A 14,392-nucleotide genomic window follows, 5' to 3' on the forward strand; every position below is an offset into this window, starting at 1 on the left:
TCTGTTTAATGTATTTTATTTTATTAATAACTTTTTGTTTTTAAAAATATTATAATTATATTTAATTTATTAAATAAACAATTTTTTAATTGATAAAATGAGAAGAAAAAAAAATAATAGAGAAAGTCGTTGACAAAATATAAGTAAGTTGTTAATTTATCTGTAAAATAGGAGACAAATTTTAAAATAATTTAAATTTATCTACAAGATAGGAGGAAGTTGTTAAAATAGTATAACATGCACATCTAATCAATCACATTTTTTATAATTATTTTTAATTTATTAAATAAATGATTTTTCAATTGATAAAATGAGAAGAAAAAAAATTTAACACCAGAGTACATGTATCGCATCTCCATAGTGAGACCTTCTATTGCAATTGAAAAGTTTTTTCTTCATCTCATCGCAAGCTGCGATCATCTATTGAATTTGAAAAGTATGACATTTTGTTTATCTTTTAAATGTGAGGCAATTTGGTGCCGAATTTAGAAAAATATGATGTATTTATAAAAAATCTCAATTTCACTTTCAGACTGTCACCAAACTCGTCTAGCCTCAAATTGTTTTGGTTAATCATGAGTTTGATCATCGTCGATAATTATTCTAGTGTAATGTATTTTTTTCTATTTATATTTTGTGTAATTTTATTAATATAATTTAGTTATTAATTTATTAGATTGCAAAATAGAAGGAAAAAAAAAAAGAGTTGTTAACAAATTATTAAGACGAAATTGCTAATTTAGTTGTAATAGTCTCCAAAATAGGAATGATTTCTTAAAATATTATAACAAATTATTTTATTTAAAACAACTACTCTACCGCATTAATTTTAATATATTTTTTATTGAATATATTTAATTTTTTATTTATTAATTTAATCTCTATTCATTTGTCACACAAAAATTAAGTTAACACATGATCGCATTCGATAACATGCAACATTCTATGAAAGAGAAAAAAATAAAAAATTTAAATTATATGAATAAAATCAAATAAAATACATCAAATAAAATAAATTAAAATTTGATTAATATTATTCAGCAGTTGTAAATAAGAAAAGAATATAACCCTTCTTATAATAATTATTACAAATAAATTAATAATTTTAATATATCAAACTTTAATTAACCATAAGTATTTAAATATTATCGAGTTCCGCATCTGTTGCCTATCTCGTTCGTAATTAATTATGGAAGATATATCAACTGAAAATTAACAAGTGATGATAGGAAAATAAAAGAAAATTGAATTAAATTCAAAGAAGAGAAAGAATAATAATTAATCTGATACAGAAAAAGTAACAGCAACAAGCATTTCTCTGCCTCCTGTCATGCACTTCGCATCAACCCAAAAACATAACTCTCTCTCTCTCTCTCTCTCTCTCTCTTCACATTAGGGTTTCTCTCTCATCACAATCACAACGCAGATTCAGATTCCCATCTACCCCATTCTTCATCTTTTCTCAACTCGCTGAGTTCACTCGCCCTTCTCCTCTTCTCCGACTCACTCAGTCAGTTTTACCCTCTCTCTCTCTCTCTCTCTCTCTCTCTCTCTCTCATACTTTAACTCAAAAAACCCTTTCTTATTCTTCTTTTTTCTTCTTTCATTGCAAAGTACATATTTCATGTCTTTTTTATCAAGGTGAAGTTTTAAAATGCAATTTTTTCAACGCCCTTTTCCAGGTTAATCACAAAAAAAAAAAACACATTTCGACGATTCCCATGAAAAATAGCCACAATTAGCAACAACAACAAAAAAGAACAATCTCAAATCAGTTATCAACTGTTGTTATTTCTCTAGTTTGATAGTTTTGAATGGCTGGTTCTGGCTCCGGTTCTGTTAGTTGCAAAAGTGATAGTAGAATTGAGAATTTGATTTGTGCTACTAAATCATTGAAACTTAGCTTAGAGAAATCAAAGAGTGTAGGGTTAGCATTAGATAAAGCAGGTCCAAGGTTAGATGAGATTAGGGTAAGGTTACCTTGGCTTGAATCGGCCGTTCGGCCGATTCGAGCTGAGAAGGATGCCCTTGTTGCGGTTGGCGGCCATATTAATAGGGCTGTTGGTCCTGCAGCTGCCGTGTTGAAGGTTTTCGATGCGGTTCATGGACTTGAGAAGTCTTTGTTGTCGGATCCGCGGATTGATCTCCCTGGTTATTTGTCGGTTTTGAAGCGCCTTGAGGAGGCACTGAGGTTCTTGGGAGATAATTGTGGGTTGGCTATTCAATGGTTGGATGATATAGTCGAGTATTTAGAGGATAACTCGGTTGCTGATCAGGTTTATCTTAAGAATTTGAAGAAGGAGTTGGAGAATCTTAAGGTATCGCAGAATGGTGATTTGGATGGTGGTTTGTTACAGGCTGCTTTGGATAAACTGGAGAATGAGTTTAGGTTGCTATTAACTGAAAACAGTGTGCCTCTTCCTATGTCGAATTCTCTTGGTGATCAGCCTTGTATTGCGCCTTCACCTTTGCCTGTTTCTGTTGTTCACAAATTGCAGGCTATTCTCGGTAGGTTGAAGGCTAATGATAGACTTGATAAATGTGTTTCGATTTACGTTGAAGTTAGAAGTTCTAATGTGAGGGCGAGTTTGAAGGCGCTGAATTTGGATTATCTTGAGATCTCTGTGTCTGAGTTCAATGATGTTCAGAGTATAGAGGGGTATATAGCTCAGTGGGGGAAGCATTTGGAGTTTGCGGTGAAGCATTTGTTCGAGGCTGAGTATAAGCTTTGTAATGATGTGTTTGAAAGGATTGGACTCGATGTGTGGATGGGTTGCTTTTCGAAGATAGCTGCACAGGCTGGTATACTTGCATTTCTTCAATTTGGGAAGACTGTTACGGAGAGTAAGAAAGATCCGATTAAGCTTTTGAAGTTGTTGGATATTTTTGCGTCGTTGAACAAATTGAGACTGGATTTCAACCGTCTTTTCGGGGGAACTGCGTGTGCCGAAATCCAAAGTTTGACAAGGGAACTTATCAAGAGTGTGATTGATGGAGCAGCAGAAATTTTCTGGGAACTTCTGGTTCAGGTAGAGTTACAGAGGCAGAACCCTCCTCCTCCGGACGGGAATGTCCCGCGATTGGTTAGCTTTATCACTGATTACTGCAATAAACTCCTCGGAGACGACTATAAGCCTATACTGACCCAAGTCCTGATCATTCACCGTAGTTGGAAGCGGCAAAGTTTTCAGGAGAAGCTCCTTGTTAATGAGATTTTGAACATACTGAAAGCCGTTGAATTAAATTTGGAGACATGGATCAAGGCTTACGATGATCCTATGTTGTCCAACTTTTTTGCTATGAACAATCACTGGCATCTGTTCAAGCATTTGAAAGGAACGAAACTCGGGGATCTCTTGGGGGATTCTTGGTTAAGGGAACAAGAACAGTACAAAGACTATTACTTGACAATATTCTTGCGAGATAGCTGGGGAAAGCTTCCTGGACATTTGAGTAGGGAAGGGCTGATTCTTTTCTCGGGAGGGCGTGCAACAGCTCGTGATCTGGTCAAGAAAAGACTGAAAAAGTTCAATGAAGTTTTCGATGAGATGTTTTCGAAGCAGTCAGGTTGGATCATGGTAGAGCGAGATCTTAGAGAGAAGACGTGTCAGCTTATAGTGCAGACTGTGGTGCCTGTTTACCGGAGTTACATGCAGAATTACGGTCCCTTGGTTGAGCAAGATGCCAGCTCCAACAAATATGCAAAATACACAGTGCAGAAGCTGGAAGAAATGCTTTTGTGCCTTTACCGGCCGAAGCCTGCAAGACATGGTAGCTTGAGAAGTCCGCAACTTAGTGGAAAGTACGGCAATGCAATACCCGATCTTCGTCGTACAGCCTCTGCGGTAGCATAGAAAGTCTCTTCCTCTCATCAGATGGATGGCTACTGTATATATAATTTTTCATTGGAGCTCTGCAGTGCATAGGATTGGCTTTGCTTAGATTCTGAGAAGGAAGTTTCTGAGTATTTATATTCAAATATCTGATGTATTTTCCATGAAAATGAAGTTTTGTATCTCCTTCAAAAAGGGGTTTCTGTAAAAGAAGTGCAATTTCTAAGTGTACCATAGGCTATGACGATCCTTTGGTGAATAAATGTGGACCTTCCAATGAGGTTCTTGGGTCATACTCCTTACTAAGGTAATTATTTTTTCCATCTTCATCATTGTCCATTGAGTTTGTAGCAGGATCATTGTTATATGCAGATTTTATGTACAATTTTTTTTAGTATACATGAATTTATAAGCTTAGATTAATAGAATGTTTAGCCATCTGTGTTGGAAGGGTTGAACTGTTAATTGTAAATGCAGAAACCCTTGTGAATTGCTTGTTTCATATAGTATTTTCTAAGGTTGTCTTTTCCAAAATAAGAATGTGTGTTGTTTCACAGTGGAACATACTCCAATGTATGCTCTCACGCCTGCGTCAAGTTGTTGCTTCGTTGATTTGATGCATTGGAACTTATACTATGAATCACCGACACAGATATGGACACCAAACTCGACATTGACACACAAATTTAATAATGTAACTATATGTGTTGGTGTTGGATATCAGACCATCTTAAGTCTGAAGCATTGGCGCTACATATAGTTCATAACTTGTAATAAAAAATGCACTACAATGTGCTTTTACGACAATGAATTGATGGGAGAGACATAAGCATAGGTTATTTTCAATAATCATAGTTGCCCTGATAACTTGTTGACTTTATTTAGTTCATCTCTCCAAAACTCTAAAGATCAATCATTTAAGACTAGGAACCACATGGCTCAATCAATAACTATAAAGTTTGGTTATGGATGTCTAGGTTTTATTGTATGTTTGGTCTTACAGTAGGTTTGCAATAATTATGATGAGGCATTGTGATTTTATAAAAACTACAACTTATAGTTTTTGTAAAATTACAATAGTGACTTAGTGATTATGACAAATCCACTATAATACTAAAGATGGCCCTCCACTTTTCGAAGTTAACAATTGTATGAACTATGAAGTTAGTTTTATGAAAGTTACAAATGTTGCTTTCTTTAACAATTGTATAGCACGTTCACTAGTCATCACTTTTTCACCATGGACTTGGATTGTTTTGTGGAGGAACATTCCCCACCTCCAACCATGACTCGGATGTACATAAATTTCTGGCTGTATTAAAGTATCTCCAACCTAGCTAGCACCTTTCATGGTGATTATTACTTGGGCCCTACATGTATATTTCACAACAAAAAATTCCAACTTGATATCTAATAATCACCACATCCCTTCAATTTAAAATCTTCGTGATATTTACTAAATGAATTTAGAGGTTTGTACCGTGCACTTTGACCTCCCACCCCTCATTCATATGGAAAAGACTATATTGCCTCTAGTTTCATATATTAAACTAAAAAAAAATATTCACTTTTCTTTTTTCACCCACTTCATTCGAAACTTTTAAATATTCGAATTTGATCATATCAAGCCTTCGAAATATTGAAACATTCGAAATACAAAAGGTAAGTATAAATTCAAAACTTCAAAATATTCGAAACAAGATTTTACTAGAAATTCGTAAGTTTCTATGATGATGAAAGTTTCGAAGTTCATTTTTCCCAGAAATAATGAAACTTTTGAAACTTCCATTGAATACGAAACTTTCAAAATGCAGAAACTTTCAAAACTTTCGAACATATTGAAACTTTCGAAAATTCATCTTTCGGAAGTTTGAAATTCAATGAAAGTTTTGAATTTTTAAAAATTAGTGATAAATTTAATTAATAATAAATTTAATTAGTAATAAATTTCAAAATTAGTAATAAATTTCTTTTCCTAATTTCAAAAATTAGTAATAAATTTCAAAATTAGTAATAAATTTCTATTTCTAATTTCAAAAATTAGTAATAAATTTTAAAATTAGTAATAAATTTAATTAATACTAAATTTAAAAAAAAATTAAAAAATTCGAAAGTTTCGAAGTTTTTGAAACTTTCGAAACTGATATAATTCGAATGTTTGAAACTTTCGAAGAATATGTGTTTCAGAAGTTTCAGATTTCTAATGAATCTTTAAATATAAAGAAGTGGAGTTATAAAATTCAAACTTAAATCTCTATATATCAATGTATTTATAACTAATAATTGTACTCGCATATTTCAACATGTTCTGACCTAGTACCTTCCTGAACCCTTTTGATGAGTAATGCACACTTGAAACTTTAGCAATGCACTAAGCATTTAGCATTAAAAAACTTACAATTTTGCTATCAGTACTCCCTAATTTATTATCCACACCTCTCAAATGTTTTAAAAAATCAAAATTCTCAAATTATCCTTCCCTTTATTTCAATCTTCTTCCTCTTCGTTAACTTAACTCATCTTCTTCCTCTTCGTTCTATCTTCATCATCTTCATTCAACAATTCATTTTCTTCAATCATCATCAACCAGCTTCAACATCTTCATCAAATGTATATGTGAACTGAATTTTAGTAAACATATGTGAACTCAGTTAATGTAAACTTATGTGAAATTGAGTTTACGTATATGGTTTAATTTTCAATCTTAATTGATTACGCAATCTTGATTCACGTAAACGTACGTGAATTAAGATTGCGTACATTATGAAATTTTTACTTTTTTTAAACATACGTGAACTCAGTTTACGTAACAACACAACGTACGTGAACTGAGTTCACGTACAATCTCCAAATTTAGAAGAAAAAAAAATAGAACTAAAAAATAGACCAACAAACATGCCTTTTTAGGCCAGTTTAACCACAATGTGATGAGGAAACTTATGGGGTGTAAATTATGAGTGAGTGATGTAAGTTTTGAATGATTGAATTGAGGTTGGTGAGGTATGGTGATTTTTTAATGAGTTATGAGATGCGATGAATGTTGATGAATATGAGTTATGAGTTAGCAAAATTGTAAAAAAATATTATAAATATCAAATGATATTTTGAGTATTTTGGTTTTTTAGAAATTTAAAGAATGTGGGTAGTAATATGAGGGGTGCGGATAGCAATATTGAAAAACGTATTCCTCATACATCTGCCATTGCAACTTTTGGCCATACCCTGCCAAAGTTGATAAGTTGAAGTTGTCGTTTGCTGGTTTATGTGCACTAACCTATATGACCTAAGTGATGTCCTTTTTATTCCAAAAGTTCAATACTTTTATATTGCTACTAATATTGTGGAATTAATTGAGCTGCAATTAATGGGTGCAATAGGAGGCACATAGCCTATGAGGAGCGCATAGTTAACCTATTTTTAACTTTTTTAAGCTTATTCAACAAACAAATTAAAATGTATGTTTTAATTATTTTGGGGATATAATTAGGAGCTTCTTGAAAAAACTTTCCTAAAAGGAAAGAATACTTACCAAAAAAATAAGTTTCCAAACAGACAATTAGAATTCATTTGTTTAAGTGTGGCCTATAAACCTATAGTTTGTCTTCACCAAAAAAATAAAATATTGTGACAAAGTCGTGCTTAATTAGAGTTTTATTTTTTTCTTTTCTATAAGCACATATGGTGAAAGATAAAACTACTGGTCAACCTCCAATACATTTCGAGCTTTTAGTGCAGTTAATTTCTCTTTCGCATAAAAATATACTCCATTAGTCACTTTTATAAACATTTTTTACTTTTTTTTACATATAGTAATAAAGTAGATGATAAATTTAATGAGTAAATTTTCTTAAAATATCATTTGTACATGAACGTGGCAAACTTTGATTAGTATTCTAGCATCACATAATTAGTATTCTAGCATAGTAGTTTAGGAGAATTGAAGTTGCAATCGTGCATGCCTCAAAGTCTTTTTTTTCATAGAAAATGATAATTGCACAACCTAGAAACATAAAGAGGAAAATGGAAATGGTGGACTAAAATGTATTAAAAAAATACATAAAAATGGAAAAGAGTGAAAATATTTGTTTTGTTGTTAGGCTTGTTACTTTAGCTATATATAGATATTACAACTTACAAGCACTTTGACTTTAAAAGTTAATTTAATTGCAACTCATGAGCCTATTTTATTTTAGGTGCTTTAAACTTGAGGTTATGTTGAAAAAGAAGCATGGTGGCTTGACATCTAAAACTTGCACGAAAGAGCAAATTCAAGATAACAACGTGTTTGGCTAAGCATAAGAAATCGAGTTTTCGCATACTTGTTCTCAATAGACGTGTGTTAGATGACAAATTTCAATTTAGGAAATTTGGCTAAATTATTAATACTTGGAATTTTTACACGAGTTAAGTGACAAGTCAAGAGACCAAGATGTGAAGACTTGATTGAAATGGGGACATGGTCCTTTAAGAGGGCATAAGGGATTTAAGATATATATTTTAAAGTGGATTTTGAAAAAACATATCACACTTTGGATTGCATAATATTTCTTAACTTCAATATTTGTTTAAAAAACTTTCATGGGTGGAAGTGAAGAAGCAAGGAACAAGGTTGTCAAATTCGAATTTTCAACTAAATTTGTTTTACTTACTTAAACTTGGATCATTAACTAAATTTGTAAGAGTTTACTTCATATTAGAATATATTAAAAATAATATATCCATGATATATATATATATATATATATATATATATATATATATATTATAAATATATAAATTTCAACTCAATTATAAATAAAAATGATATCAAAACACCATAATAAAATGTATATATATTGCTATTTGTTTTTTAAAATGTCATAAATATTTTTAAAATGATTTTTTTGACACAAAATATTTTTAAAATGATGTATTGTAAATCTTTGTGCAATTTTCAAAATATTAAAATAAGCAATTTATTTTTTTAAAAGAATCAAATAATTATGTACATTTTTGGAAGAAAAAAAAACTATTGCACAAGGCAAAATTACAAATATAAGTGTATATCAACTATTGTAATTCATGCCTATATGTTTTTTCTAGAGTATGTGTTGTTCCCTTTTTTTCCGTAAAAAAAGGTTGTTCCCTTTTTATTATTTAACTAATTAATATACTTATATAATTTAATACTTAAGAATTAAGATGATCTTTAAAAAAGAATTAAGATGGATTGTCAAAGTTAACTATTACAAACCCTAATTTTCACTATCTTCTTTGTTCACAACATACAACTGCCTCTTCCTTTACCATTTTCTAGAATCGAACGTTTTTTTGCGTTTTTGACAACCTTGACATGGAAAGTAAATTTGGTCAAATGGAGCAAGGTGCACAAGAATAAAATGTGTGGAAGACTAGGGATCAATAACTCAAGCTCTTTTAAATTAACTCTCTAAGGGCTTGATTGGTTTACTAGATGGGAGAGGAGGTGAAGGGACTGGAGGAGAAGAGAGAAAGGGAAACTAAAGACATATTTAGTAAAAAAAGAGAGAAAGAAAAAAAGATTTTCTTTAATGATTTTGTGTTGCGTTCAAGAGAAAGAAATTTTAAATAAGTTATTACTTATGATGAAAATAATGATATTTAATTTAACTCTAGGGTGTTTTTGGTATTTTTTGTTGTTCTTGTAGTATAATTTTAAATAATACAAATACACGAGACTCTCATTTACATTTGAATTTTGTTTTTTTTGCTTTTAATAAAAAAATTCTAGGATGAAGGATAATATTTTATTCTAAGGTAAAAAAAAATTAATCCGATTAATATTTATTAATAAATTTACATTTATTTTTATCTGATCGTATTAACAAAATTTAAACTTGCAACATATGAGTTCAATGTATATTTTTTATCACGGGACAAAACAATTGAAGTTTTGAATTTTGTTTGTAATAATACAAATCAGTACACATATAATAATATAGAAGAACACTACAAAAGACTCGTATAATATGGATAATAAATAACAAATTTTTAGGGTTTTTTGTCTTTCTACAATGAAAGAGACGATTTAAGGTTTTTTTTTTTGTTTGAAGTCACTTTTTTTTTTCTATCTTTACTTAAATAAGTGGTATGGTCCTTAAAAATCTCTAGTTTTTTCTTTCCAGTTTTATTTGTGGTTTCGTCATCCAAGTGTGATGTTTTTTGTTCTTCTTCGTAGTGTGTTGTTTTGATTCATCATCTCGTTACAGAGTTCATTTGATTCAAATTAAAAAATCAACTTTAACTAGTTTGTAGATCTAATCAATAATTTTGATCTCTTCAATATTGTAACTCTAGAGACATTGGTATTTCATACATTTTAATTTTATCATATATGGAGGTTTTGCTACATTTGTAAACGTTTTGCACTTATATGCTTCTAACTTGAATGCTATGGATTTGTTGGTATATTCATCTTTTTTAGTTTAGCAATTTGAATTGAATTGTTCTCGATCAATGTAATTCTTATCAATTTGAATAAATGAATTAATATCAGTTTCTGTCAAAAACAAAATTAATGAACTCCATATTATGAAAATATATAATATTAAATATTTATTTTTTTCGTCTCAAAATATTAGTAAAAATTTGTAAAAAATACGATATTTTGGTATTTTTTAAAGTATGATATTTTTTAAAAATAAATGTAAATAAAAGGGACATTAAAAAGATGAATTTTAGTAATTAAACATTAAAATAAAAAAGTTCTTATTGAGTTAATCAATTTCACCATTTTTTATAACATTTTAAAACTCTTTAATATTTTATTAAATAATTTCAAATGAATATATAATATACTTTTTAAAAAATAAATATCAATAATATATTATATAACTACGAATTATAGATTTAATATAAATTTTTTTGTACTTAATCATTAATATATTATAATAATCAATAATTAAATTAATAAAATTTATCTTTTATATTATTATTAAGTGAGGTATTTTATGTGAAACTTACTTCTAAAGTCAACGGAAACTCTCCACTTTATATATATATATATATATATATATATATTTAAATTTTGACCATTCAAATATATTTATATATATCTATATAATCAATATTAAAACAAAAACTCATATAATTTTTAATAATCATATTTTATTTAAATAACTTTTAATTATAATCATTAATATAAAATTATACATGAATATTTAATTATCTTCACATTCGTTATATATATAATTTAGAGAAGACTATGAAACTAAAAAACATTAGGAGAACTCAAATTTAAAACATATTAATTCGTGCCTATCTTTTATGACTACGATAAATCTTTGGAGTTTCATCATATAATTTTTTACATACGAAATCATTGGCATTGTTTAATTAATTTTTGGCAAGAGTCAAATATAATGTACGAATATATAGAAGCAACTTTTATTTAAGATTATAAATACATCCTATTTATATAAATTTGAATAAATAAAAAAAATGAATGATAGAGTGTGTTGGTGTTGGTATTGTTGTAATATATAATGAAACATGATCCATAAAACGTAGGTGGTATGCTTTCATCCCATTAAAAGTTGAAGATAAGGATTCAGCATTCCATTTCCCCACACATTAATTCATTTAATTATTAAATATAAAACGTGATTTTTGGTCACTCTCTACGCCACGTCAGCAGATACGTCTTCAATCTAGTTTTTCTTCGCTATTTCTCCGCCGGCGAACGTTATCCTCTCTCTCTCTCTCTGTAACGGTAAACTACAGAACAAGGGTAGCGTCAAACACGTTCCTCTTATTCTCTTTCTTTTTTGTTTTATTTGCGATTCCATCCAACCAATAATAATGGATGTTATGCTGGGTCCCGCTTTTTCCATCGACGTTCCCTCGTCACCACCCTACGCCGGTAACGTCTTTTTCGACGGCGATTCATCGGGGAGTTCGTCTTCGATCGGAACACCGGATGACAGCGACATCGAAAACGACAACGTTTCGCCGAAGAGAAATCGGGAAGAAGACGATGAAGATGAAGTTCAGAGCAAATTTAAGGGTTTGAACTCGCTTGATTCTTTAGAAGATTCTCTTCCCATAAAGTTAGTTCCTCTTTTTTACCCTTTTTATTTCTTGATTCATTCATTTGCCTTATTTATCTGTTTTTAATTTGCTTTGCTTTGTTTTTCGTCTTTCAATCTGAAAATTTGTCATTTTTAGTTATTCTTTTTATGAGTTCCAAAAAATCACAGTGTTACTATAATTTTGTGTATTCAATTTTCTTTTGTTAATTGTTACTTTCATGTGTGTGTTGGTTTGTTTTTCTTCTCCAATCTAAGAAGTTGATTTTTATGTATTCATTTTTTTTTCAATTGGGTTTTTATTTTGTGTATGTATTTTGCTTTGTTTTTTCTCTTTCATTTCAATCTTTGGTTTGATGTTTGATTATTAGATTTTTATTTAATTTTCTCAAATTATTTTTGAGTGATTGTGAATTTTCTGATAAGGGTAAGTGATTTTTCTTAATAAGCGAAGCAGGAAGGGATTATCAAATCATTTTATTGGAAAATCAAAGTCATTCTCGGATCTATCTCAAGTGACAAATGTGAAGGAACTAAAGAAGCAAGAGAATCCATTCAACAAGAGGAGAAGAGTTTTGATTGCATCTAAGTTATCAAGAAAATCTTCATTTTATTCATGTTTCAATCCAAAATCAATGCCCCTTTTGCCTGTGGATGAGCATGACGACGACGATGACGAAGAAGATTACGAAAATGAAGGAGAATATAATAAAGAAGACACAACAAAAGGGTCACCTTCATCTTCATCTTCTTCTATAGAGGAAAAGAAGAATCCACAAGAAGTGATGATGAGACAATTCAACAACAATAGAATGCCTCATTCTTATGCTAATCATATGAGGCTTAGATTAGGGAGTTTCAAGTCTAGGAGTTTTTCTCTTGCAGATCTACAAGAACATGATGAGGTTGAGGAGGAAGAAGTTATTGATCACGATGAAGACAATGATGAACAACATTTGGATTAAAAAGTACAAGTGTTTGTATGTAACTAGTAATGAACTCTTAATTTCATTTTTTGTATAGCTTTAATTATTATTTTTTAGTTTTTGTTGGTATTATAGAGGGAACTTTTACTTATTAAAGATATAAAGTAAGATCAGTGCTGGTTGGGATGGTGTAGTGGAACATGATAATAGTCTCCACATGTTGAACAATTTATTGGATGAGATCTTGCTCTTCTAAAATGAAAAACTTATTTTAGATTATAAAGTGCTGATTTATATAAACCATTGTTAAAAAAATTAATAGTCTATATAAGCATATAGTTAACACTTAATAATATCCCAAAACTGCATGCGTTCCAATGAACCTCTGTAGTGAGCTATAAGTTGAATTTTAATCAGAAGAGATGTCTATGTTTAGTGTTCAATTTGTACTTGAATATAAAAAGTTGAATAATAGCATTCTTAATGTTGCTTAAAATCTTATCTTATCTTATTGGCCTTTATGTTGGAAATTAGAAGATTAGAGAAGGGAATTTGATTAAAGTGTGTTAGGTGAGAATAATGAAAACTTCATATGGTTATATGCAGTGACATGAGGGAGCACGGCTACCTCATTTAGCAGCAAGATAAGATATGGATATTGGAATTATTCACAAGACAAAAAAATAGAAAGAGACAAATTAAACAACTAAATGAGTGATAACTTAAAGAACATGACAATTTCAAGAGAAGATAAGTTGAAAGTTTATACCAAGCTTTTCACATATATTTTCATGGGAATTTTGATAGATTTGTTTTAAATTTTTTGATAGTATAAGACTCCCACACACTAAATATATATTTAATTTCCCAGTAGTATTGATATGAGTATTGCAGATATAAACATGCTTTTGTTAAATAAAAAGCGAAAAAATTATTAAAAGAAAAATAAAGAGACTAAATATGTAAAATAAATTACGTAACAACCAAATAAAATGTTTCAATTTAACAAACTAGAAATATTGTATTTTTATTCTCTTTATATATTTTTTTGTTAGTTTTTCTTGTAATCATGTCTAATTTTTGTTTAAGGATATTTTATAATTTTAGTTCCATTGAATTATTTTACGATTTTTTTAAATAAAAGTAATTTTGGTGTATAATAATTTAAAGATTTTTATTAAAAAAATTGATTTAATTATATATATATATATATATATATATATATATTTTCTTTATTTTTTTATATTTTATTTCTTATAATTCTTTATTATATGTAATGAAATATTTATTTTTATCATAATAATTTTTCTTAAGGATATTTGTTTAATTTTGTAATACATATATTTTTTATCATAATTTATTTTCATTTTCTATTATACTACTAAATAATCAATTTTTCTTTTCTATTTCTTTTCACTTTATTTTATCTTATTCTGACTTCTTTTTTATTTCCTTACAACCAAATAAAGTGTAAAATAGATAGAAACTATATTATTTTGATTTAATTTTTTCAAAGACTAAAAGTTATTTTTATTTTTCTGAATGATTAAATTGAATCTCATGACTTTACTCATTGACTAAAATAAAT

At 29.3% G+C, this 14,392-nt stretch overlaps 2 protein-coding genes across 3 annotated transcripts; both read left to right on the forward strand.

Moving 5' to 3' along the window:
- The first annotated feature begins 1,317 nt into the window (after positions 1–1,317).
- Positions 1,318–4,389, forward strand: LOC101510153 (exocyst complex component EXO70A1). The gene is made up of 2 exons (XM_027333735.2): positions 1,318–1,510; positions 1,683–4,389. The coding sequence occupies exon 2, from the start codon at positions 1,815–1,817 to the stop codon at positions 3,852–3,854; it is 2,040 nt and encodes a 679-aa protein (XP_027189536.1). The 5' UTR covers positions 1,318–1,510; positions 1,683–1,814; the 3' UTR covers positions 3,855–4,389.
- Positions 4,390–11,365: 6,976 nt separating this feature from the next.
- On the forward strand, positions 11,366–13,087 carry LOC101510476 (uncharacterized). Of its 2 annotated transcripts, none has more exons than XM_004498511.4 (2): positions 11,366–11,899; positions 12,333–13,087. In XM_004498511.4, the coding sequence occupies exons 1-2, from the start codon at positions 11,652–11,654 to the stop codon at positions 12,841–12,843; spliced, it is 759 nt and encodes a 252-aa protein (XP_004498568.1). In that variant the 5' UTR covers positions 11,366–11,651; the 3' UTR covers positions 12,844–13,087. The 2 variants fall into 2 exon arrangements, with proteins under 2 accessions (XP_004498568.1, XP_004498569.1); XM_004498512.4 differs by having other exon boundaries at positions 11,493–11,899; positions 12,336–13,087.
- The last annotated feature ends 1,305 nt before the right edge of the window (positions 13,088–14,392 follow it).

Source organism: Cicer arietinum, chromosome 4 (genome assembly GCF_000331145.2).
Source record: "Cicer arietinum cultivar CDC Frontier isolate Library 1 chromosome 4, Cicar.CDCFrontier_v2.0, whole genome shotgun sequence".
Lineage (NCBI taxonomy): Eukaryota > Viridiplantae > Streptophyta > Magnoliopsida > Fabales > Fabaceae > Cicer > Cicer arietinum.